Genomic DNA, 27,468 nt, shown 5'->3' with positions numbered 1-27,468 from the left:
TTGTGGAAATCATTGATACTAGTGAAAAGATGTTTAGATGTTGTCTGAGCACTCCATTTAAATACTTTCAAACTGAAAAATGTAATTAAAATTAGAGGTCCAAACCAAAACATTATGAAAGTTTTTGATATGAAAAATGATTCAAAATATTGCGCCATTGAAAATATCTTAGACTTTTCTTGTTTTACAGTAAGAAAATTACTGAAATAAATTTGGATTGTTTGAAATAGTTTCTCATTGACCACTGAGGATCAAATGTAATTCTTAGCAACTTTCCTGCTTAGCAATTTACTTACACAAAACTTCTCCAACTTTTGTTACAGAAGTGCATTGCATAGGTCATGTAAAAATTCCATTTTCTTAATTTCAGATGTATTGGGATTTCTATGCTCTTTCTATGTTGTCAATCAAAGTATAAAAAACAACATACTGCCACAGTATTTATAAAACATTTTTAAAGCATTTGAGGAAGAACACAATGTATTAGAATATAGCCTCTTACAATTTTGCTAAACTCTTTCAACTATGTTTTGCACCTGGCTTGAGGATCAAGTTCTGTATAGACAATACTTGGGTCCTTAAAATAAAATAGATCACTTATATAAAGAAACATATTTTTTAACTTAGATCTTGAGACTTAATCAGGCTAGTCCTCAAATAGTGAGCCTTCAAGGGTAGCAAAGACTTTCTTTCTTTGGTCGTTTTTCTTGCTGGTTTATTGCAAGGAAGAGCATTTTGTGACTATATTCAAATGGCTAACAATCCACCTCAAAGATTCAGAGATGCCACTTCTGGTTGCCAAATATATTGAGGTGAGCAGAGTCTCTGTCTATCACAGGAGGAGGATTTCCATGGCAGACAGAATAGGCAGTGTGTCTTTACCAAGATGGAGAATCTGTTTCTGAACCACTAACAAGGTCTTTGAGTGGTAGTCCTTGAGTGAAAACTTAAATGCTTTCCTTTCCTGGACTGGAAGTCAGACTCTAAAAACCGACGAAAATGCAGACAAGAAACTGAAGGGTTCTTGCTCAGGGGTACATGCTGGGCTACGCTCGTCTCAGCTCCTGGTGTCCCATGGCCAAGATTCAAGAATGCTCCTGAATGTGGAGGTTTATCCTCTGCTTCCCAGAGTCATAGCCAAGCTATTTTTATTAAGGTAGCTTGTTCATCTTGCTCTGAGGCAGGGGTAAAAAATCCTTAATTAAATCCTTAGATTGTCAGTTTAAAAATAAGCTTCACAAGTTCTCTTTTTAACACTTCTGCTTTCCCAACAAGTGACCATGTTCTTCACAGGTGTAAATCAGCACTTTATCAGAGCCAGCAGTCACACTCGTTTACACTAGTGAAGGACTCTCCTGGTGCCCCACCATACACACTGCCTGGCATTTGAGTGGAGCTGCAATGCGCAGGGTTGTTTTTGTTTAGCTTTATTTAGCACCTTATCTCCTTGCAGCATTCTTGCCCAAGCACCAGTGTCACCCATGAACTCCACATTGCTCATTGCTGTTACTAGTTCTGTTCTATTTTGGGCTAGAAGGGAAAAAAAAAAAAAAAAAAAAAAAAAAAAAAGAGGCGCTCTCCACATCAAAGGCAACCCTTCTCTTAAGCTCCAGGAATAGAAATTGTTAACTAATTGTTGCAGCAAAGGCTCTTATTACCATAACAAATTGTTTCACATCATGGTTAAGCAAGTCATAACTTAAAAAACAGTAGGCAAGAAGTTTCTCCAAGCCCTCAACGTAACCTGATGCTAGCAGCCAAACACGCACACCCGTCCGCGAAGTGTTTAGCTGTACCGTTGCTGCGTGACCCAAGTTTGTAGGATCTATGAAGAACTACGGGTTTTTCGTCTGAGGTGGTTGCTCGTTAGTCTGATAGTTCGCCTAGTTATTGAGCCACTCGAATACCTGCAAGGATCTCGCTCCCTCAGGCGGCGGTCACAGCGAGGGCCGCGGCCTGGCGGGCCCGTCGCGCCGCGCCCCCGGCGGGCGGCGGCGAGGCGAGGCCCGCCCGGCCCAGCCCGGCCCCGCCGCCGCCTCCCCTCACCTTGGGCGGCCGGGGGCCGCCCCCGCGGGGGCCGGGCCAGCGGCGGCGGGAGGGCGCCCGGCGGCGGCCCGCGGCTCCGCAGGGCAGCGCGGCCGCGGCGCTGGCACTGCCCCTGCCATGTCGTCGGGCTCGCCGCCGGCCGAGCAGAGGGCGCGCAGCCTGGGCCGCCTGTCGCTGCCCGGGCGGGGCAGCATGACGCTCGGCAAGAAGCCCCCGGCGCTGGAGCTGGCCGAGAGCACCCCGAACGCCCGCTACGCCCCGATCCTCGCCGCGCAGGGCGGGCAGCCGCCGCCGGGCTGCAGCGCCGAGCCCCCGCGGGAGCGGGAGCGGGAGCGGCCGCCGCGCCTCAGGAGCGAGGCGGCGGCGGTGGTGGTGAGCGCCGACTGCCCGCGGCCGCCCGTCAGCCTCGACCCCCGCGTCTCCATCTACAGCCTCCGCAAGCCGCTGCTGAGCCGGAGCAACATCCAGGGCCGCGTCTACAACTTCTTGGAGCGCCCCACGGGCTGGAAGTGCTTCGTCTACCACTTCGCCGTGTGAGTAGCGCCCCGACCCACCTGCTCGGCTGGGCGCGCGCCGGCGGCCGTTACGGCCCCTCCGCCCCCCGCGCGCCGCTTACCGGGCGCAACGGCCGCCGCGGGGCCCTGCGCGGCGCCCGCGCGGTCCGTCCCGAGCCGCCGGAGCCCCTCGGGGCTTTGCGCGGCGCGGAGGGGCGCCGGCCACAGGGTCGTGCGCGCCGGAGAGCGGGACACCGGCTGGAGCCGCCTTCCCTAGAGAGCCGTCGCGCAGCCGGCGGCGGGCGCGGAGCGCGGGCCCCGCTTTCCAGGGCGCTGCCGCGTCTGCTCCGCACCGCCGAGGTGCGTGGTTAGCGTTGCAGCCCCGTGGGAGGGAGGCGAGGGACGGCTGTATTGTAGCGGCACTCCTGCCTCCTTCCGTGCCCTTTCTGATGCTCCTTGTTCTGCGTTTCACTAGGTACGGGCAGCACCGCTGCTATTTTTAGTCAGGAAAGAGGATGATATTTGGAGGATGTTACAGCTGCCTAGCGGTAGACAAGTTAGAAACTGAGTACAGTGTTCAGTACGGAGCACTGTGCCCGAGCGAGCCAGCGCAAGGCAGATCTGTTCCCTTCGTCAGAAGGATCTTAAAGAGTGCGTCTGTGAAAAATCAACGCTCTTTAGTCTAGGTGTTGTGGGAGATTTGCGTGACCCTCAGCAATTTGCAAACACTAATAATAAGATCAGGTAGGAGTGTGATACCTGTTTAAGTCTGCTTATTGTGTGTGTGTGTAAGTACCTGTATATATATGTATGTGTGTATACATACACGCATATACATATGTATGTGCATGTGAATCTATCTTTGTGTGTATATTTAATCAACCTTAGCTAGAGGCTAAGGTGTTTTATGGGCCAAGCCCTGGGACTTTTTTGATTAAAGTTCAATTCTAGTGATCTGGTCGTCATACTCTGATTTTAATTCTAAGCAATTGGTATGTTAAGTAAATTGAGGGGTGTGCACTTATTTTCCACATTAGAGGATTCTGGAGCCTTTAGGTAGGTAGATAAGTGATACCAACTTTACTTTAGTCAGGGAAAAACAGCTGTCATCAGAAAGTGTTTAAGTGTGCAGCTGCTAAGATGATGGTGGGTTCCGCTGTCTATGACAGTGCCATTAGATGACAAAACAGCTAATGGCCATAATTATGAAAAGTGTATAATAGTTGTAGGTGAATAATATAAAACGTTTTAGGAATTGGAGTTCTTTATTAAAAAAAAAAAAAAGTGACTTTGGAGCAGCTATCCTGTGTATCTGACCTCTTTCAGGTGCCTCAATTTTTGTGTAGAAGGGACAGTAAATCATGTTGAGTGTCTTAGCTAATCTACTCTGAAGTTTAACAGTGAGCATTGGAAAAAATACCAAAAGCAGAAACTGTGGCAAGTTGTGTCTCAGGGTAAGACCCTTCATTGACATTGCCCAGTTGAATCCCTTTATCCTAAGAATCTGGCCCGAATTTTAACTTATTTTTTCCCCAGGTAATTAACAGTGCGAATTAAGATTCTGTAATCCTGCTTTAGGAAAGAGATTGTGATATGTACAGAAAGTTATTACTTGTCTCTTATCCCAATGCACGCTTATGCATGGTGAAGCATTAGTCCCAGAGCTTCCAGGCTTTCCAGAAGAGCTCTTCTGATGCAGTGGTGAATGACAGAGATACTGAATATTCTCAAGGCTGCTGTTATGCATTGTGTAAAATTCCTTGTCTTAGCACTCTAAAGAGACAAAAGAAGGTACTATCTCCCTTATATATTTCCTACAGGGCCACTAGCGAGTACCATCTGTGTATTTTTAGGCAGCCCCAATCTGATTTCCACCAGCAGAGGGAGTTGAGTTTGTATCCTCCTCAGCCATCCTAACATCTCCCTAGTTCTGTGATAGACAGGCCTCCACTCTCTGTGCCCCTGGTAGTAATCCTTTTGCTTATTGATCTTAGGTATGTATATACCCCTCCAACTCTCTCTTGCTTTCTGACCTCCTACAGCAAGCTCCAAGGATACTTGTTTTCCGCTTGACCAGGAGATTCTTTCTTTGACTACCGCCCCTGCCAACCCGATATCAAACATGGGTAGCCTAACAATTGCCAAGATGGAGGAAAAAAAATGAAGCTGTTTCTCCAAAACCCAGAAGTTTGTTATGACAGGTAATGGAAAAGGCAAACAGTTGTTCTGATACAGAAAAGCTGCTGATTTGTTTCAGCCTGTACTTTGGAGGAAGCACGAGACCTGATTTTTGCATGCAGTTTCTGGCTTTTTGAAAGCATTTGATTACTAAGGATGAGCTGAAGAGCTAAAGAGGAGTCAGGTACCTGTGTTAGGTGCTATCTAATTCTCCTTTTATAAGGCCGCCACCATCATGCTTGACCTTCTCTCCCCCTTGAAGAAGTAATGTGATTATTTTATTGTCAGTATACAAATAAGCTTTCATAGAGATCTAAGCTGGGTTTTGCCTTCTCGTGTGCAAGATCGTGATGTTTAGCTCTCTTGCCAAAATGAGTCCAGAAGACCTATCTTGTTTGCCTGTCTCCTCCTGTCTGCGACTCCCTCTACTGGTTACTACTTGCTGTATTCTGGGCATTGTTGCTGCCTGACAGGGCTTGATTCTTCTTGCTTTCTCTAATGGTCTTAAATGAAACCTTAGAGGCAGAGGGATTCTGCATGGAGATAAGTAGAACAAGGACAGTGTCAGGGAGTGATGTTATATCTGACTGAGTAGAGAGTCGAGGCCAAGGTCTAACACAAAGATGGGAGCAGCAAGCGCTGTGCATTTCTTCGTTTTCTGTTAAACTGTTTTACACTGTGCAGAGTGTATGACTGTGTTCTTAGTTATACACTGAAATGTTTAAATTTGGAGAAAACTCCATAGAATAGTTCACCTAATTTGTTCTGGACACGTGTCTATGGCTGATTGTTGAAACACTACGTTTTTCAAGCAAGAAGAGCAACAGCTACTGATTGTCTGTCATGCCCTATTCCTGCTTAGTAATCTTATTCAGTGGTACCTAGAATATCCATAGCTAAGAACTGATACTGAGATTTTCCTCAATTTTTATATTATAACACTTAGAAAAGGGAAGCTGAACTCTGAGCTGTAACCTGCAGGATCGCCAGGTCTTTTCCTACGTTTGTTTCATATTGTTTAGATTGCTCTGTTTTCAGTGAGCAACAAAGTCCCCCTTGCCTTGTCCATCATTTGGATTGGGGGGAGACTGGCTATCCTGCACAGAAATGGAGGATTGCCACACTAGAACAGACCAATGGCCCTTTTATTTCTGAATTATTGCATCTTTCAAAAGGAGGCTGCTATGTCTGTTTTCTGAGATGGAAGCTGTATGTCCTTTTTCTTTTGCTGTTGTTTCTAATCTTCCAGATTAATTGATACTAGAGTCACTGATTAAATCAACTGAACTATGCACAAGCCTCTTCTGAGATTTGTGTCTTATTTGCCCAGGTCAAAGATAAAAACTTCTCAAATGAGCAGAATAGGGAATGAATAATTCATCTATACTGAATGTATACTGGGTGGATCTATTTATATGCCATGGAAATGGTCTGTATGTGGAAAGGAACTGGGAATTGACAAGTAACCATATGGCAAACTAATTAAAAAAATACTGGTGGAGATAGTGCAAGCTTTCTTCTGCTGCATAGAATCATAGAATCAGTAAGGTTGGAAGGGACCTCTGGAGATCATCTAGTCCAACCTCCCTGCTCAGCAGGGTCACCTAGAGCATGGTAGACAGGGTTGCATCCAAGCGGACCTTGAATATCTCCAGAGAAGGAGACTCCACAACCTCTCTGGGCAACCTGTGCCAGGGCTCCGTCACTCTCACAGTGAAGAAATTCCCCCTAACGTTCAGGCGGAACTTCCTGTGCTTCAGTTTCTGCCCATTGCCTCTTGTCCTGTCACACGGGACAATTGAAAAGAGTTTGGCCTCCCCTCAGATATTTATACACATTGATAAGATCCCCCCTCAGTCTCCTCTTCCCCAGGCTAAACAGGCACAGCTCTCGCAGCTGTTCCTCATAGGGCAGGTGCTCCAGCCCTCTGAGCATCCTCGTAGCCCTACGCTGGACTCTCTCCAGCAGCTCCATGTCTGTCTTGTACTGGGGAGCCCAGAACTGGACACAGTACTCGAGATGAGGCCTCCCCAGGGCTGAGGAGAGGGGCAGGATCACCTCCCTCAACCTGCTGGCAACACTCTTCCTAATGCAGCCTAGGATACCATTGGCCTTCTTGGCCACAAGGGCACATTGCTGGCTCATGGTCAGCGTGTCATCCACCAGCACTCCCAGGTCCTTCTCTGCAGAGCTGCTCTCCAGAAGGTCAGCCCCCAGCTTGTACTGGTGCATGGAGTTATTTCTCCCTAGGTGCAGGACTCTGCGCTTGCCCTTGTTGAACCTCAGGAGGTTCCTCTCCTCCCAGCTCTCCAGCCTGCCCCGGTCTCTCTGAATGGCAGCACAGCCCTCTGGTGTGTCAGCCACTCCTCCCAGCTTGGTATCATCAGCAAACTTGCTGAGGAGGCACTCTGTCCCCTCATCCAGGTCACTGATGAAGAAGCTGAACAGGATGGGACCCAGGACTGAGAGCCCTGGGGGGCGCCACTAGCCACAGGTCTCCAGCTGGACTCCATGCCACTGATGACGACCCTCTGAGCGCTGCCTTTCAGCCAGTTCTCAATCCACCTCACAGCCCACACTCGTCTAACCCACACTTTCCGAGCTTGTCTAGGAGGATGTTATGGGAGACAGTGTCAAAAGCCTTGCTGAAGCCAAGGTACACAACGTCCACTGCTCTGCCCTCATCTACCCAGCCAGTCATGCCATCACAGAAGACTATCAGATTGGTTAAGCAGGATTTCCCCTTAGTGAATGCACGCTGACTACTCCTGATCACCTTCTTTTCCTCCATATGCCCGGAGATGACATCCATGAGTTGTTCTATCACCTTTCCAGGGATGGAGGTGAGGCTGATGGGCCTATAGTTGCCTGGGTCCTCCTTCTTGCCCTTTTTGAAGACTGGGGTGACACCGGCTTTCTTTCACTCCTCAGGCACCTCTCCAGTTCTCCATGACCTTTCAAAGATGATGGAGAGTGGCTAGGCAACAACATCCGCCAGCTCCCTCAGTACTTGTGGGTGCATCCCATCAGGGTCCATGGATTTGTGGATGTCAAGCTTGCCCAGAAGATCTCTAATCCCATCCTCCTCAACCAAAAGAAAGTCTTCCTTTCTCCAGACTTTCTCCCTCACATCCAGGCTCTGGGATTCTTGAGGGCTGCCCTTAGCAGAGAAGACTAAAGCAAAGAAGGCATTCAGTAATTCTGCCTTCTCTGTATCCCTTGTCACCAGGGCCCCCGCCCCATTCAGCAGCGGGGCCACATTTTCCCGAGTCCTCCTCTTGCTGCTGATGTGTTTGAAGAAGCCCTTCGTGTTGTCCTTGACATCCCTTGCAAGACTCAATTCCAGCTGGGCCTTAGCCTTCCTCGCTGCATCTCTACATACTCTGACTGCATGCGTATAATTCTCCCAAGTAGCCTGTCCCCTCTTCCACATTCTGTGTACTTTCTTCTTCTGTCTGAATTTGGCCAAGAGCTCCTTTCTCACCCATGTAGGTCTCCTGCCCCTTTTGCTGCACTTCTTACTCATAGGGATGCACCACTCTTGAGCTTGGAGGAAGGGATGCTTGAATACTAGCCAGTTCTCCTGGACCCCCCTTCCTTCTAGGGCCTTAACCCATGAGATTCCACCAAGTAGCTCTCTGAAGAGATCAAATTTTGCTCTCCTGAAGTCCAGGGTTGCAATCCTGCTTGTTGCCTTACTTCTTTCCTGTAGGATCCTGAACTCCATCATCTCGTGGTCACTGCAGCCAAGGCTGCCCCCCAACCTTCACATCTCTAACTAATCCCTCTCTGTTGGTAAGGACAAGGTCCAGCAGGACACCCTTCCTCGTAGGCTTCTTCACCATTTGTGACAAGAAGTTATCATCAATGCATTGCAGGACCCTCCTGGACTGTTTGTGCCTTGCTGTGTAGTCCTTCCAGCAGATACCAGGGTGGCTGAAGTCCCCCATGAGAACCAGGGCCTGTGATCATGAGGCTACCTCCAGCTCTCTATAGAAGGCCTCATCAACTTTCTCTTCCTGGCCAGGTGGCCTGTAGTAGACACCCACAACACTGTCCCTCATGTTAGCCTGCCCTTTGATCTTTACCCATAAGCTCTCAACTGCCTCCTCCTCTTCCACCCCTAGGCAGAGCTCAATGCATTCCAGTTGCTCTCTCACATAAAGAGCAACCCCACCACCTCGCCTTCCTGGCCTGTCTTTCCTAAAAAGCACATAGCCATCCATGGCACCATTCCAGTCATGTGAGCTATCCCACCATGTCTCCGTGACTGCAACGAGATCATGGCCGTGTGATCGCACACAGACCTCCAGCTCCTCCTGTTTGTTCACCATGCTGCGTGCACTGGTGTACAGGCATTTCATGCCTGCAGGTTTCCCAGAAAGGGTGTACAGGGGTCACCCATAGCCCTGTCCCAAATGCACATCCTCAGCTGCATGCACCCTTTGGAGGCCCCCCAACCCAACTTGTGTTTTGTCTGTATGACACCTCCCTCCCCCCTCCTACCTAGTTTAAAGCCCTCTTTAATAGGCTGGCTAACCTGTTTGCAAAGGCAAATGTGCCCCGCTTGGTGAGGTGAATCCCATCTCTCCCCACTAGTTGTTGGTCTTCAAACCATGTTCCATGGTCATAGAATTCAAAACCCCGTTGCCAACACCAACGGCGTAGCCAGTGGTTGATTTGGAAAATCTTCCTGCTCCTCCTCCCATGCCTCCCCCTAATTGGCAGGACCAATGAGAAGACCACCTGGGCTTCCTGACCCTTGACCACCATGTCCAAGGCCTTCAAGTCTCCTTTGATTGTCTCTAGTTTGAGTCAAATCAAGTACTTTGAAGCACTAGTTTTGAGAGGTGAAATATTCTGTGGCGTTAACTAGTTATGCTTTCAAGCTATGTGAAGAGAGGCGCCAGGAAAAAAGAGGCTGAGATTCTGTCCTTACAGTGGCCCACTGAAATCCTAAGACTCTTTGTCTCTGTGTTGGAAATGACTGTAAAAAATAAGTGAAGCCTTGAGGTCTTTTTAAAAGTTATTTTGAATTCGAGTAAATGATAGAAGAGCTTCTCCCCCTCTTAAATGACTTAAAATTAAACATCTTAGAATTTTTATACAGGAACTTCCATTATGAGCTTTCTGGTGGTTTCTCTTGTTTCTATTATCATAAAGAATGACTTCTGGCAACATACACTGTGCGTTGACTTCCTGTGTTCTTTGAGGCGTTGGCCATTATCAGAGAGAACAATTGAAAAAGAGATGGACCATTGGTCTGTTCCAGTGTGGCAACTCTCATGCTGCCGTGCAAGATAATCAGCTTCTATCTTATCCTTGTGCCATTGTATGTACCTGGATCAATTTGCTTTGCCTTTGTATGCGTTAGGTTTAATCAGCCGTGATTGTTTGCCATTTATTTGAATCCCAAGATGCTTACATAAGCTTGGACGGGCCAGCAGTTGTGAGTTGGGAGACTGGTCTCAAGAAACTGGCAGAGCAGATGCACAGTTCCCTAATCTCTCAGAAGTGTGACTGCTTGTGTACACATGCAAAGATAAGAAACAATGCTAGATAGAATATTCCAGTTATGTGGTGTATCAGGACTTACAGTGATTAATTATTAAAGGCAATGTGATATTTACGTACAATACTATGAGGAAGAAGTGTAACTCCAAACTGACTTCAAATCCCAAATTTTTCATGATTCCAAATATATTTCAAGAATGTTGTTTCATACTCTGTGCATAAACTTCTAGTGCAGGGGGGAGGAAGCTGTAAAAATAATCTGTGTTTGCATCTGCTCAGACGTTATGACTGCAGGTGTTTTTTCTGAGCACATGAATTGAGTGAGAGAAGGGGCTACAAAAAGGAATAATATGTTTTGGACATGGTCTTTAGAGTTTTTGTGGTTTGAATCAGACTTTGAGTTTTTACCTCTATTTTAAAAAGATAATTTAAATCTCCCCAAAGAAGTGCAGCTTTTTGAAGTGGAAGAAAATAAATAAAAAAAAAAAGATCACAGTCATATTCTTTCTACCACAGTCAGTTGCAGGGAGGCTTGGGTTTAGCATTCATGTTGTCAGGATTAAGAAAACTTGGTTGACGTTGAATTGTCCCCTTCACTTTGTCATGTCTGAGTGATTACTGTTCTTGTCGTGCAGCGGCTGATGTGAATATATGTTTATTTTATTTCTGTATGTCTCTGTGCCAGTGAGTGCTTGATACTTGCAGCCATTATTTACTATTTGTTTATGTTACTGGAGCCTTAATCATCTCAGAACTCCTTCCCCCTCATGCTAGATACAGTTGTAATAGCAGAAATCTGCTGCTTTGTCACCTCACATTTTCAAGAACATAGCATATTATAGCTGTGCAATGTCTTATAAAGATCTTTGGGATGGCACACATGCTCAGGCAATATATGCAGGGAAAATGAAGAGGAAACAAAATAATTTGTTTTTCCTCAGCTCTACCCCACGTTCTATTGTTTTATTTTGCAGTAGAGTGGATGTCTTTGCAGCTTAGCACTGTGTATCTATCAATGTCTGGTAACATCCCAAAGAACAGGGGATACGTTTTACGTGGTCCATTATCGTAGCTGGCTGCGATAAGACAGTTTGCTAATGTTTAGGAGTCATTGCTGCTTGGTCAGCCCTGTGATATTTTCTCATGTTGTGTATCCACTGCTATGCCAGAAGAGAAGCGGTCCAGCAAATGAGTATTGTCAGATGATTACCATGAGACTATAATATGCAGTAGTCTAGCTGAAAATTCCAATTATACAGCATGAATGTTCAAATGTGAGCTAAAAGGTTTCAGTAAATAGCTTATTGGATGGACAGAGCATGGTAACTTCATGCTCTGTGAACAAAATAACAGCTGTGAAGGAGTATTTTTATTTAGTACAGGTGTTGTGGAAAAGTCACTTGAAGGTTTTGCTGCTTCCTCCTTCCATGCTGTGTGCCACATGTGCAGGCATTAGCTATGATATTGCATGGAGATTCTGCTTTGGAACTTGTGTGGCAGAGGTAGTGTTTGGGTTGACCAACATACACGTTTCCTCTCTTCCATGTATATAACTTGACTGAAGTTTGATGTTTGCTGAGGGCTGTCTGTCCTGTGACTGAGACCAATCCAAGTTTGTGCCAAGGAGAGCTTAGGAGTGACAACTTAGTTACAGGCTGGGGCAATAGTAGTTTCCAGTGGGGCAATAGTAGTTATGAAACACAAATACTGATGAGGTGTGTAACTGACAAAAAATGAAAAGAAGTCAAATTTACTTAACAATTGACTGTCATCAGAAAGAAAAGTAGGATCAAAACCAGTTTCTCTCAGTATCACCCCACCAGTAGCTATTGCCTGGAAGTCACATTGGTGAAGCCACCATCTTTGCCTTATATGTTGCCATGAGTGATTGCTTTGTGAAAATTATTGCAGAAATGTATTTTGAATAGTCAAAGGGGAAGGAAGGTGGAAAGCTGGATATTTTCTTATTAAAATGTCTTTTGAAGGAACACACTATCTTTGTTATTACTAAAGAAGAAATCCAATTTCTACTTTGAAATGCATAATGCTACATGAACAGTTACTTGAAAAAGCTTGTAAAATATCATTTTGACCTGTTGTCTGCAGGCAGTGACTGATTAAGAGGCCATGCATGAGGGAAGGGAGTTCTGTTGGGGTTGAGGGGAATAAGACTTTGCAATTATACTAATGTTTAGAATTTTGAATAACTGATGGAAGCAGTACGCTGTAAAATCAGCAGATCAGCACTAGAATTTAGCAGAGCTAAGTTTTGTAGGATGGCTGAACTATTTGCAGCATCCTTGCATAATGGCTGTATATTCATTAAATTGGGGCAGGCTTTCATTGGGGTAGGCCTTCTCCTCTCTCTGTCCAATAATTCTTCCAGTATAATATTTCAAGTCTCTCCTTAGTGTTTGCTTTCCTTCAGGAAAAAGAATTATTCTATCTCCCTTTAAAAGTTGCACATGAATGATCTTAAGAAAACCTGTAGGTGCGGTATTCACATTTCTGCATATCTGTCAAATGCTTGGTTGAGCAATTCTGGCACACTTCCTTGCCCTAGCTCTCCAAGTGCCAGGAGAAAAATATGCAAGGCTGTGTAGACAGGCCTCTTTCTAAATCTTCATTGCAATTGAATCAAGGCTAGAGCTGAGATTCAATTGCAGTCAGCTAATTAGGCTGAGCTCCAAGTGCCTGAGCACTGGATTTATTACAAACAACAGTGCCAACATATGCTTTAGGGGTGGTGACTATGCACAGGCACAGTGCTTTGCTGACTTTAAATTTGGCAGTACCTCATTATTGAATGTTCATTAGTGGCTGAACATAAAAGCTGTGAACACTTGCTCATTCAGTTCCAGACGGAAAATACTGTCTTGTTGGAGGCAAGGTGTTTTCTTCTTGACACCAAGAGGTTGAACAGAAGTCTCGGATATGTTGGGATGCTGCCAGTTGCAAGTAGGCCTGATGGGTAGAACAAATCACAGGCTGGGAAGAAGGGTGTGTAGATTAGTGAGTTTTTCAGGCCAGCTACTGGCTCTCATGCAGTCATGTGTGTGAGAAGCATTACAGTACTGGTAATGGTAACAGGAGGGCATACTTTTGCAAGCTTCTACTATGATAGTAGCTACCAGAAAGATAAGTTTTTTGTAATAACAGAGCTAGAAAGCTAGTTTTATCTGCTTCACTAGTCCAACTTTAATGTTAATTTTACTATTGCCCTTTAGTCAGTGACTTAAAGTCTCTTATAGGAAGTTCTGCAGCTTCTCTAAATTAAATAGGTTTCTTCAGCACCACGTCTGCACAGCTCTGGAGTTCAGTGTGAACTTTTCACTAGTGTCTGACATATAAATTCTTCAGGTGAAAGGGTTCTCAGCTCTCCCTCTTCCCCCACTTCTTGGTACAGAGCAGCAAAATCAGAACTGTTTTCTGCATTCAAGGAGCTGAGCAAATGTAAGAAATTGCACGGAGGGCTGAGCAGGGACTGGACGTGTGTGTAGATATAGTGGAAGTACCTATAAACAAGTACTGTAAGGCATTTCTTAAATGGTAGTTTCCTCCCTTAGTGCCCACACGTTACAGCACAAAATTTAGAATTTGGAAAAACTGCATTGAAACAGGGAAAGCCAAAGATTTCTTGATGCTTAGGACAACCATTGCAACAAAAGCAAGTTTTTACTCTGAACTTCTGTAGTGTCAGAAATGTTTGTGATATAACTTAATCAGAACACGTTTGCTCTTTCTCAAAGCTAGCTGAATCCTTTCTGAGTTTTTTTTTTTTTTTTAAGGAAAAAAAAAGTGTCTGTATGTGGGAGTTTATGCAAGGACTACAGCTAACACTAAAACTGCAGCCTTGAAAGTTTACCTTTTTGAAAGTTATAAAATTTTGAAGCTACTGAAAATAGGAAATAATGTAGGAAACTGTTAGGTGGCTTTTATAATAGATATTTCCAGCAATGTATCTAGAGTAGTATGTCTTCTTAGGGTGTTTTTTTTTCTATACGCTCTTTGCAGTCAATATGATGTTTTAATGTTTTATGAAAAATGTTCACCAAAGACAAAATAAACCTAATGAAGGGTTTCTGCATCCTTTTTGTTTTCTCCTGCTTCTGCAAATATTGATCCAGATCTTTCAGTTTCCTATTAATGTTTTTAAATAGGTACAATCTTATGTTTTGCTAGTATCAACTGTCTTATGATATATCATTTGATAATTACATTTTGAAAACTTTGAAAGGTGCTACTCCTAACTAGTAAAATCCAGTGGTTGAAATATCTAGATGTTCAGAATTGTTCCATTTTCTTTTGTGTGGTTGTACTTCCTGCTGATACAGAGACTGGAGAAGACCTCTACCGTTCCCTATTCCTTTTGAAACAAAATAGCTTTAGTGTCTTTCCTAGTTAAAAGGGGCAATAGACTGTGAAACAAAATTGCCTTATGCTGTTCCCTTGAAAAGCATGGAGGAGGATTAAGAAGAACCAGAGGCTTTAGAATTTCTTAGTTATTATTTCCTTTTAGAAACTTAAAAAAAAATTATTCAGAGGTTATTTAAACAGTAAATGATTTGTTACTTTACTTGACTTGTTTTTACTTCAAATGAGATTTATATCATTTTTAGTGAAATAGGATCTTGAAAGAATATAACATACTTATTTTTGTTTATCCTAACAGGTTGTGCTCATTTCTAGTTTTTTAGCTTTGCTTTGACAAAGCCTGAAAAATAGGAAGAGAAGACGTTTTCTCTTCTCACAGTAGGAATGTAAGATACATTTTCTGAACTAATATCTCTTCTTATTCTGCAACAAACAATCACCATGCGTTTAGCTTCACTGTTTGAATGTATGTTTGGTTCCAGATGGGGCCAACTAGTGTTTGTAAAGATAAAACCTTGTACACACATCTTAAAGATTAAGGCAATGAAAATTACTTATCAGACATTGTTCATAAGATGTGTAGAACTTAGTTAAAAATATTTTATTTGAAGTTTTTTTCTTTCTTTTTTTCCTGAAAGCACTAAGCCTTTCATGGTATTAATTTTGCATGAACATTTATATTGTGCATATGATAGCTGTCTCTGGCATTTAGTAAATCTATTAAATTACATAACTGAGAGTTACTCAAGTTGGTTTTTTTTCTTTTCCTTTTCTTTTTTATTTTCAAGCCATGACAGTGTCTTTGTTTTAAGTTTTAAAAAATTATTCTCCCTCTGTCCTTCTGTTGTGGTATGTCTTTTAGACTAGGTACAGACATGTCCCCTCTGTTTAGACCAGAAAGCGTCAAGACTTAAAATGATCTGCTCTCAGCCAGCGATCTTGAACTGGCCAAAGAAAATTGTGCTAATTTAGTTATCTGTGAATGTCAGTGCTCAGTGCTCAATCTAGTCTCCTCTGAAAGTGTACTCCATCATGTCCTGGGGAATACCTTTAACTTTTTCTCAAAAAATTGAAGATAATTTTTCACTGCAATGCTAGTATTACGTAATTTATATGGATTGGCTAGGGAACAAAATGGGGTCATAGTTCGAGAACAGAATGTAAAGGAAGGTTCCATCTAGTTACTTCCATGTATTCTCTCCAAAAAGACTAAGCTTAATGACAGAGGTATGATGTGGTGGCAAACATCGTGGAGGCTTAGCGTCTCCTCAGTACAACAAAGGCTGCAGCCTTGGTGGTGAAGATGTCTTCCTTCCGTTAAATAAGATATTACCTTCCAAGGGTGTGCGTTCTCCTGCAGCATCAGCCCCCGCCCCCCCCCCCATCTCCAGTAAACCTGGCTGGAATTGGCTGGGCCTTTCTGTTCCAGGGTAACCACTGAGGGCACGGCATAACTAACAAGCAGAAGTAAAGGTGCCTCGTCTCCTGTAAGGATGTTGAGAAGTAGAGCAAAGGAGAAAGGCTGCAGGAAATAATTGCTGCTGACAGTCTCGTTCATTCCGTAACCCTTAGAATGCCTGTGCCAAATTCCCAGTCCCCTCTCTCCATTGCCCTGAACAGGGGAAAGGATCTTCCACGCTGTGGCTTTGAAAAAAGAGAACACTCTACACTGATCATATTTAGAATCAGTGTGTTATTTGTATTCTGTAGAACAAAATTTTATTTGTCCTTTACAAGCTTAAGCAAATAGTCCTTGATTTTTTTTTTCAAACACTCTTCTTAAGTCAATCTAGTTGAGATTATTCAATTTGTTTGTTATTCACTTGTGTCTTGGAAGACATTGAAATGTGGTCAAACCTGTCAATGAGTAAATAAAAAAAAGTGTATTGCTTTATCCACAGTGTGAGTAAATTTCATGTAATTATACGCTGTTATCTTATCAGCAACCCAGAAAGTATTGATAGTGTATTATCTCAACACTTTGCACAAGAAAACCCTGTTCACTCAGTGTTTTCTGTGTCAACAGGTCGTCCAGCATCCTAGTGCTAAACAATCATCAGAGCTGTTTCAACAATATATGAAGTGTGATAGGCATAGATATGAGTTGGTTTATGCCTTCATAGTTCCGTTCATTCAAGACAGCTCTTCATGGCTTTTATTTGCTGTTATGACATAACCTTATTTGGATAATTTGTACGTTTTCCAATCATAAAAACAAGGAAAACCTTACAAAAATGTTGAGGTTGCAGAACAAGGCCTTCAGATTTAGCAAATACAAAACTAGCTGTGTTGTGTTAATTTTAGCCCTCCTTGTGAATGTGAATTGCTTGTTGTACTCCATGTCAAACACTGAGAAATTATCGTGATGACTTCTGTAGCAGCATATTTTTTGTGGCTTTAATATAAAACTAAATGCATGCCCATCAACTCTTATTGTAAATTTAGAAGACTGTGAGAAAATATAATGTGAAAAGTACTTAATCTTTGCAAAACTTCCAGTGGATAGCATCTGTGGAAATAAAGGGGAATTAGCCTATTGGTTTTGTCTCTTACGTGAGTAGTGTAGGTGACATTCAAGTAGGTTGTAATACTACTGGTTAGCCGCTGCTAAGGTGGTTTCCTTTTTCTGATGAAAGTTTTGTATCAAATAGTTTTCTCTTCAAACAAAAATGATCATTTCAACAAACCTTTAGATGGCCTGTGTTTTCCATTACTGAAGTAATATATGTAAAATGCCACCTGATTCTTCTTTCGAGGGATCTTGCTAGACATTGTGTATATATTATGTGGTTGGTTGCTATCGTATCTATTAGAGCTGATATTATGATTTTAAATCAGAAGTGTTCTTGAAAACTGGATGACATTATAGAAGATCAAAGAAGGACAAGTCAAATGCTAATTTTTGAAGGTGGACATGACTCAGAAAAGCTTAACTTTTAATACTCAAAAAAAAAGGTCTTGAGCAAGTAATGGAAGTACTTGTAAGTACTTTTTAAATACCTATAAGAAATCAGTCTGTTAATTTATACAACTTGTGTAAGGTTTCAACATGGATTTGTCAAAAACAAATAATTTGTCAATTTAATTTCAGGCTGTGACAGAATGAAAAGATTTATCGGTGGGGAAAAAGCATATGTTGTCATATATAACTTGTATAAGATTCTTAATACTTTCCTTCTTTGTATGCTTATGGAATTGGCTGCTTGATGAAATTAGTACTATGTAGAAAGGAAACAGAAATTTTGAGTACTGCACTTCAACAAAGGCCAACTGAAAAAACTGTCCAGAGGAGAGTAAGAACTACTCAAGGACTAGAAAAGAAGATCTTATAATCTGAGGAAAGGTAGCCTAGCATAAAGAGTAACAGCAATGGAAAGGAGCCAGGTGACTGCCTTGTAAGTCTTCAGTTTATATAAGACTACCATAGATAAGAGTAGATCTTTCTTCTCCTCATGTTGAGGTGAATCAGATAAGGAGGAATGTACTATTCTGGCCTAATCTGTATTTCTCTCTTAAGGTAAACTGTCTGATGGTAGGGGTAGTGAATTGTTTGGTGGAAAACTGGGACAGGTTGTCCACAGAGGTCATGGAGTCGCCATCCTTTGACTATTCGGACCCAACTAGACATGGTCCTGGGGTGTAAGACTTCATAGGGAGCTCCTGCAGTTGCTGTTGACTTGAAGGACTCTGAGATTTGTATGCAGCTAGATGTGAATGTATGGGAGTTACTAGCTGAAAGTGTGTATATGAATCATTGTTCAATAGTAGGTAAAAATGTTACATACTGTCAGCTGAAGACTTCTGAGGTGTATATATATTCCACTGTATCCCTCTTTCTCCTACTTTCCCACATATGTTTCCAGGAGTTTGTCTGCAGTGAATTCTGTGGTTGATGGGGAGTTGAAAAGGCATGAAAGGCTTTTCATCCAATATACTTGTGTCCTGAGTATGAGGGAACACCCCATTAGGCTTACTTGCCAAATACTGCAAAGCTATACACTGTTACTCAGTTTATGGTGTGATGACTGTATATCCACAGTGGATTGATTGTACTTGCGATTTATGTACCTCTAAGAATTCTGATGACTCGTTAGCAAACTCTTTTCCTTTTTGTGCAAATATATACATATATATATATATATATATATATATATATATTTTAAGGAAAGGAATCACAAATGCATATCTCAAGTATTTTTTAAAGCCTTTTCATTGTTTGTTTTTAACTTACTATATAAACATCACTTTTAAAAAAATATATAATTGGATCACAACTTTTAATTTATTCCTCCTTCCTACTCTAAAACTTTACAGGTGCTTTTAGCCAGTGGTTTTCTGTATTGATTCTTTAATAGTGAATTTTCTTCTTTAGAATAGATTCTTTAATCAGTGAAACTTTAGGAAGACAAACACAAAAATCTCATCCAAGTGCTTTGTTTTTGTTCTGGTACCAGGTAAATTTCTGATGTTTCACCTGCAATAGGCTACATGATGTTCCAGACTGTTTTTTTCTTTTTTTCCAGAGCATTACTAAGTGCCTAGCAAAAATCTTTGCCATGTAGATTGATTGTTCTGTCTTTTTCTACAAATGAGTACCCAAGGTATAAGACTACACGCAAGTTTTACTCTCTTAGGTGGCAGTGCAACTGAACTGAAAAATATAAACAATTATTTAGTCATGCCTCTTGCTTGCTTTCATTAATGCCATCTTCTCTGTTGAAAATGATATTTTTATTAGCTCTTTATTTCAATTGCCACGTTTCAAGAAATGTAGAATCAATATAGCTTTGTTTAAAATCATTTACTTAGTTACCCCAAACCCAGTAATAGAGAGTTGGTCCAATCCATCAATTTCCTTTAGCTGTGAGATGTGCCAGCCACATCTGACTCCAAAACAAATATAGTTTCAGAAGGAAGAAAAGAACAGCAGTTAGGGAAATACAGCCACGTATATGTTTGTTTGGTTCCCATCTCCCACTTCTTCCCCCATCCCCCGACTGATGGCAAATATAATGTTATAGATGATGCTTGAAAAGATGTCTTGCTGTTAAAATGAAGTTCTCTAGGTGTTCATTGGAATTGCAATCCTTGTCTCTTGAGAATGCCACATGTTTGTTAAGCAGATATAATTGTCATTATCTTTTATATGGTACCTTTCTTTTGCCTGTGCCTTGTCCCCAACTCCTCCAAAATCTCCTGAATACTTGAACTCAGCTGTGTGTAGAAGTTGGAATTTTAAACACCAGTGGCTGTGGAACACCACAGCCATGGAAAAATCGTGCAAGTTTGGGAACTGAAGAAAAAAAGGTTAATGCGATTGAAGTAAAGTGCCCCGTAGGCTGTAAATGATTAACAATAAAATTTGGCTGCCCCACTGAGATTAGCACCTACTTTGTAAAATAAAACCAGTATTACAGGGCATGTCTTTTAAATAATGAATTTGACCTCTGCTTTGAATAAGTGTTTCCCTATATAGTTAGGAGAGGTCATGGTGGTGAAAATAGTTCCTTTATTTTTTTTTCTCTATTCTTCTACTTACCTTATGATAAACGTAGGGAAGAATTAAGTGTTTTTATGAGATACTTCTTGGTCAAGTATTGTTACTGCAGTTTAAGGAAGATGAATAGCCATGGGAAACCCAGACAGTGTAAACTTTCATTCCCAAAGTGTAAATGTGCTGCCTTATATTAATAAACGGAGATAAACAAGTTTAAGTGCACAGACCGAAGTGAGGGGAAAAATAACCTAGTCACTAAGGAGGAAAAAATGCTTTCTTACAACTCCTCTATGTCAGCTGTGCTAGCTGCTTCGTATGACTTTGTTTACAGAATAGGAGAGGAAGAGACCAGCTCTTTAGCGCCCCATGGACCTGGATGAAGCAATGAGATTTACTGGCTATATATGTCTTTCTGCTTTGCGTCACTAAGAAGTTTGATATCAACCCAGCTGATTTCAAAAGATAAAAAGCATCCCAGCTGCTCTTCTAGCCCTAAATATGGATTATATTTGAGGCTGTGGCTGCTAGAACAGGCAGGAGAAAGAGCATTAATCATGACGCTAGAAGAATGTATATGCAAGCCCTGCCCTTGTGCCAAGCCAGCAGAGCATGAGTTGTCTCTGGCCCATGGACAGCCGTGACAATGTGGGGTTATGCATCCATTTATCAAGGCACTGAGAAGCAGGGTTTATTAACATAGGTAGTCACTAAGAATTCTAGCTGGTCTGGTGTCTACCCCACCTAACTGGGTAGACATGGCCACTATGAACTATGGTATAATCTTCTGGGACAAGGATCTTCACTCCTTTTATGTCTCTGCAGCATCTAGTACTATGGGAATCAGAAGTATGCTGTGGCTCTAAGGTATGGTGACAATACAAATATATAGCCAGTATGTGTTTCTGTGTTAAAACAGTTTGCTTTCTGTACCTTGAGTATTTGTTAATACAGTGGCAGCAGGGACTGACCAATAGCTGTATCACAGATTAGGTTTTATCCTTCCTCCTCCCTGACCCACAAGTTAACTTGGAGTTCTGGGGTGGTTTAGAGAGGTGTAGTGAGTAGAATAATCTTATGACTCCCTCCCCTGGCCTCCAAGTCTGAAATTATTATCAGTATTGCTGTGGTTCTATCAAATCACAGTGCTGTTTGATTTACTGGGAAATTGGCACCTCTGTGACAAGTGTTGGAATGTCCCAGTCTGTCCTTGGGTGCTGTTCGTGTCTTTCACAGCAGTTAACCCCCAGCCTACAGTCTTGATCATGGGCAAACACCAGTCAAGTGCACAAAAGTTCTTATCTCCTGTTAGGCTGTGCATTCATAAAAAGCAAAGTCATAAAAACCTTCAGTGCTTGGCAATTCCAGAGCTTACTGTTAGAGTTGAAAAGAATTCCAGAAGAACACAGGCTTCTTATCAATTTTAATTGCTAGGCCGTGGAGAGTTGCTGATTGTTTAACGTCATTTGGTATTAGCAACTCTGTTCTATGTTATGTATGTTAAAGGTATGTTTAAGGCAAGCAATGTTCTGCTGAATATAAAATTAAATTCAACAAAAATGCTTTTTTGTTTTGAAGAACTGAGGTTGAACAACTGAATGAAATGAGTAAAGAAAAGTAAAATGTATTCTCAAGGAAACATTGGCTGGAGCTGCATAGTGCAATGTTAGGATGTAGAATGTAGGACAGATGTTTTATTTTTAACTTCCTTTTTATCTAAAGGTATTTAACTAGAAAAAGACCAGGTACTACTTTATTGTAATCACTTTCAATTGCTGCCAAAACTAAGTTCTGCGTTATCTAGCCTTTTTAGATTGTATCTTTTTAATGCTGCATTAATATTTATACTTAAGAAAAAAGAACTACAATAAAAGTAAATAGTCACTGACTTGCCGAAGATTTGACAACAAAGTTCATGCCACGTTTAGGGAACCCAGCTGGTGGTAAAGTTACTTTGAACAATGGCTGTACATTCTTAGATGTTTTTGCTGGCCAGGGATAGCTTTGTATTATTTTAGGTCAACTTGCTGGATTTGAACAGACATCAAAGTCCCAGTGGGTCCACAACTGTATCAGTGGCAACTCTTAGATGTTCAGGTTTCTGAAATACCATGTGAACATTTTATATACAATTAAAAGTACTCTTGAGCTCCTTTTAAACAAAATAGTAATAAGAAACTCCCTTGGGTTTTACTTTCAGAATGACTCTGGAACCACAGATTTCAAATGCAGAAAAAATGGGTATGGGGGGGGAACATTTTGACTCTGCTGCAGAAGAGATTGCTTGCTATGTTGAAGGTATTTGCCTTAGAACTCTTCACTGTTTGAAGAACTGCTTTTTAGAAAACATCCTATCTTGCTTGAAAATTTCTACTCTTCTGCTTTGAGTTACCTGACACCATTAATATTACTGTATTTGTACATACATAGGCACAGTTGTAAGGTAAACAAGATGACAAAAGGGTGGAATTGTGTCCAGATAATATTTTGTTTCTAGTGTTTTGAATTCAAAGAGACAAATTCATTTAGTCACTTAAAGCGGATATTTCAATTTTCAAAACACCTTTACTGTGCAAAAAGGTCGTTCAAGTGTATTTCTCTTCAAATGGACACAGTAGAAATTCAAGCCCCACATTAAAATATAATCAATATTATGTACTTTCAAAGATACACTTAAAAAAAAGAAAGAAAAAAACAACAACTCAGCTATTCTGGAGCTCTGTGGTCGGGACAATATTCAAGTGAAGATGGAGAGTGGCAGCAAATAGAATTTACATACGTATATATGTGTATGTAAATGCATATAAAATTGCATCTGGTCTATAATTATTTGATTTTTACTACTTGCTGGATACTTACATAATTGGAAAAGTTTTGAACTATTGCTTGCTGCTCCCCCGTTTTTGCCTCTGTAGTGCTCATTTCGTTTTAAAAGAATTTTGTATGCATTTCTGAAAGACCCTTTGACAGTCGCCAAGGAGGCAGATTGGCAGCTAATCAGGAGTAGCTGCAATGGAAGCCACTTCTTGGATCTCAGCAATACCCCTTAAATAGCATGTGTGTATAAAGGTAATCAGTGTGGCATGTAAGTGGGATTTTCACATACGACTAGAGAGAATATATTGGAACCTCCCTCACTGGCTTGAAAAGAGCTGCATTCCCTCCATCTCTTTAGCAGCTTTGAAAATCTGTAAGAGCTAAGATAGACCTGGCCAGAAGTAACCAACACTAGTAGTGTGAGTGTGGCTGAAGCTGTTTGCGTTTAATGCATTATCCCTTGTGTTGAGATGGTTGGGGTGTTGATTGTTTAGATGGACAATTTGGCTGAAAGACATGTAGAGAATTTGGAGACACCAAAGGAAATGATGGGTATAACAGTCCTGCTGGCACCCAAAAGAGATGATAATAGGGACATCTTTATTTTGGAGTCCCACAAATGAAAAAAGAGATGCTGCTATTACCTCTCCTATAAATATATATTCCTGTTAATACGTTACTTCAGTGTTCAGTATTTGACATAGCATATAAACGTAATTATGTATTTCCTTTGTTTGTGAGTATATATGTTGTCATCTGCCATTCTGTCTTTCTCTTCTTTTTCCTTCGGCATCTTTTTCTGATGCTTTGTGTGCGTCTCTCACCTTCGTTGGCTTCTTGGAGGGCATTGCATATTAGATGAGAAAAATTTTCTCATTGGTTGCCAGGATTTTTTTTTTCCTGCGTCAGAAATTTTATACTTGCAGCTGTATTGGGTTATGAAATGTTAAACTATTGATGACTCTTTAGTTAGCTCATCCTGAAGAACACCCTTACTGAAATAATATATAGCCAAGCTATTGCTGTCTGTCTGTGCCGCTGTTAAGTTAAACAGAGGCAGGAGGTGGATAGTCATGGTCCCCAATTCAGATCTATTAATTTACAGCTCTCTGGCAGCACTGCTATGCTGCCTTCTTTGCTTAAAGGGATAGGAGAAGAGGAAATTAAACAGGTACTTTTTTTTTTTTTAACTTCCCTCTTGATTTTCTTTAGTTGCTTCCTCATATTTGTTAGCTTTTATTTTTTCTGACATCAAATAGCAAATGTTTGCCCTTTCTAGGCTTTCACAATTCTTGTCAGGGAATGGATTTGCATTTTTGTTTGAAGTAAGCAGTTCCTCTTACTCACAAAACAGGAGTGGCTTTTTAATGAAGGTGCAGGATGTCTGATATATAATTACTACACAAGTAACAAGTACAGCAATTCTGTAGTGTCAGCCGCTTGGCAACCAAGTAATTTTTGAACTGCTCATAAACTCTGTGTCCAGTTGAATGAAGAACAGCCTTTTATGTCTAATACATGCACTGGTGATACACAGATTAGAATGTATTTCCCTAAATGAATAAGTAATGCAAATGCATCTATGTATCCAATCTTGTTATCCAGGAAACTTGATGGGAATTTGAGCAATAGGAGCTTTGCAGAAGGCATGGCAGACTTAGCTATGAATATCTAAGTGTATACTTTGAAGATTAACTAGCTGAACGTAGGCACTTTTTGAAAGGCACCTTCTTAGGCTTGTGCTGACATTAGGTGCTCTGTAATGTTTTGAGCATAGTTGATTTTTTAAACAACTTTTTTTTAAACATCTTTATAGTGAAGGTGCCATCATTTTGATTTTGGGATGTGCAGTGTTTACCACAAAACCACACTGCTTCACAGTAGAGATTGCTAGATGGTAAGGCAATGCAAATGATTAATAATGATAATGCTAGAGAGTTCTGATGAACTGACCTTCCCTTGATAAATCTTCTTTTTTTTTTTTTTTTTTTTTTTTTTTGGCTTGGCTGTAGTCTAAGCTGGCAAAACTGATTTTTTTTTAGAGAGAAATTGCCTATATTTCAGTTTAAGTTCTCCACTTAACTGTTACAGATTTCAATGATACAGTATTCCAAAATGTTGAGCCATAAAAAAAAAAAACAAAAAAAAACAAAAAAAAAAACAAGCCACTGTATCTGTTCCTAATAAAACACAGTGGTACAGTGGTCATTGAGACTGAGACCCACTTTAATTTTTCTTCTGTTGTCTTGACCTGCCTGTCTTCTATGGGGACTTGGCAAAAGTATACCTAATCTATGATTCTGTGATAATTCTGAATCTGTGGTTCTGTGATTTGGGAAAAACAAGACAAGGTTGATAGGCAGGAAGAAGTGAAGAAAGAGGCAGAAGTCTGTGTGATACCTGCTGAAGTAGTGAAGTTCAGCAGATACAGTGTGTATTCAGTGTCAGGACAAAGCTAACCCAACAGGAAGGTTATGAAGGCTAGCTGTCTTTGTTGTAATAAAACACAGCTCATCAAGCTCTCTCAAACATTGTTTGTTACTCTTGCACTGCAAATGGACCAGATATCTGCCTTAACAAACTGTAGGGGTTCTTGTTTATCCCGGTCCTTTAGCATCTCCACCTGTGTTTCCACAGCACAGAAAGCCAGTTTTAGAGTGTGGCTGGAGTGAGGAAGTGGGGTAATAACTTAGAAAGCCTCCTGGCTGTGTGCTGAAAGGAGTTCTGCCGCTCCTGAAGATTGGTGTCTGCATTCGTTCATAATCCGCCGGCTCTTGAGCCCTTTAAAAGCCACTGTATCAGGTGGTGTGTGACTCAGGCTCTTATGAATCCGCTATTATAGTATAGTTTTCAAGCAGCTGTCAGGAGCCACGTCTATGGTAAGTTTAAAGCTTCAGTAAAAAAAAGAATGAAGTTCCCCAAAATCTAACTAACCAATCCAGCTCTCCAAGAAAAATGTCTCTCTGAGCCCTTCTATTACAGGTAAACCCTGAACCTACTGGTGACTTTTGTACACACATTCTCCTAAACATCTCTAAACACTGTGCCGTGCAGTGCAGTGATTGTTGTACAGTGTCTAACATGCTTCAGGTGACTCTGCTTGAGCAGGGGGCTTGGACTAGATGATCTCCAGAGGCCCCTTCCAACCCCAACCATTCTGTGGTTCTGTTCATTTTCTTGGCGCGAATTGGGTATTGTGCAAGAGTAGGGCAGTATTTCTATAGATATCTGTATCGTACCAGTGGGCATACGGCTAACTTCTTTCTGAATGGCATAGTTTCCTTAACTCAGCTTGAGTTCAGATTCCTACATTTCTGTGTTACCTGAAAAATATATTTGCATACACGTACATCTACCTTCCAACTAATTGCAATGAAATTCTACTTTATAAGGCTGATAGTCTTCTTTCTTCTCTACCTTCACACACATATATAAGCATCCTAAGCTACACAGTACTTTCTTGTCTGCATCAAGCAGTACCTTTAAATCCAAATGAATCTTTGCAAATTCTTGAATTACTTGAATCGGAACTGTAGTGCTCACCCTTAGGTTACTGTAACGCTACTGAAGAGAGCCTGAACCAAAATCACCTATCAATGGATGAATCTTTTAACCACTGGCAGTATTACTATCAGTTCATCCTATGTATAAACAATGTGTGAGTCCCTATGTGAACCTATCCTTTGCTTTGTTTTAAAGTGCCCAGAAACAGAAGAGAAGAAGGTACTTCCTTTTGAGTCAAAGCAAAATCTCTTGGGAACCTAATACACTTAAGTTATATTGTTACATGTTTGGAAAATGTGTCTCTCCCAAGTTTACTTGCAAATTTTGTATGAAGAGTATTTATACTACGTTGTATGTACTTGACAGATTTTTAATTGATTTCCAAGAACTGTGAGAGCATTTTCATGGCTTATTCAATGATTTAGGCAATACATTTCTATTGGCAGTTAGGTATGTATATATCAGGAGTTTGGAAAAACCCACCCCAAATTACTTAATAAAAAGGTAACCAAAAAAAAAACAAAAAAACAAACAAACAAACAAACAAACAAACAAACAAACCAAAAAATCCCACTCTCCTGAAAAAAACACCTTCATATTCACTGCTTAGCATTACAGCTGATACAGGAAAGTGCTGAAGTGATGAAATTATTACTGTTGCCTTTAGTGTATAGTACTAAATTTAGGATAGTATGATAAGTTGATTTTTCTTGTCAGGCTGTAGCAGGGTTCAAACAACAATTAATGTGGTGATTTAAATCTTCACAATTAAGATGTTGAAAGTTACCTGTCAATGCATAATCTGCAAGCTTAATTTATTTTTTCCAATTGTTTGGGGTGATGGGAAACAGTTAATTTTAGATCTAGTTTCAGGGTCTACAATTGCTGAGGTGACAAAGTCAGAGGGAGGAAGAGAATTTCTCTTTAATCTAGGCTAAATAGCTGTTATGCATTGTTTATATATTTAGAGTTAGAGCATCCTATTGAGTGTCTTGTAAATACAATGACAGCAAAATACCTTGCTGTTTCTGAGAACTGACCTAAAAT

The 27,468-nt window shown here is 41.3% G+C and overlaps 1 protein-coding gene across 2 annotated transcripts in view; it reads left to right on the top strand.

Moving 5' to 3' along the window:
• The first annotated feature begins 2,155 nt into the window (after window positions 1-2,155).
• KCNQ1 (potassium voltage-gated channel subfamily Q member 1) overlaps window positions 2,156-27,468 on the top strand; it is a 373,582-nt gene continuing 348,269 nt past the window's right edge. For both annotated transcript variants that reach the window (XM_062576714.1, XM_062576713.1), the window contains exon 1: window positions 2,156-2,579. In XM_062576714.1, coding sequence (XP_062432698.1) covers window positions 2,164-2,579 — 416 coding nt within the window. In that variant the 5' untranslated portion in view covers window positions 2,156-2,163. The remainder of the gene's footprint in view (window positions 2,580-27,468) is intronic.

The sequence above is a fragment of the Rhea pennata genome, chromosome 5 (assembly GCF_028389875.1).
Source record: "Rhea pennata isolate bPtePen1 chromosome 5, bPtePen1.pri, whole genome shotgun sequence".
NCBI lineage: Eukaryota > Metazoa > Chordata > Aves > Rheiformes > Rheidae > Rhea > Rhea pennata.
Note: the sequence above shows the minus strand (reverse complement) of the source record. Positions and strands in the feature narration are given on the sequence as shown.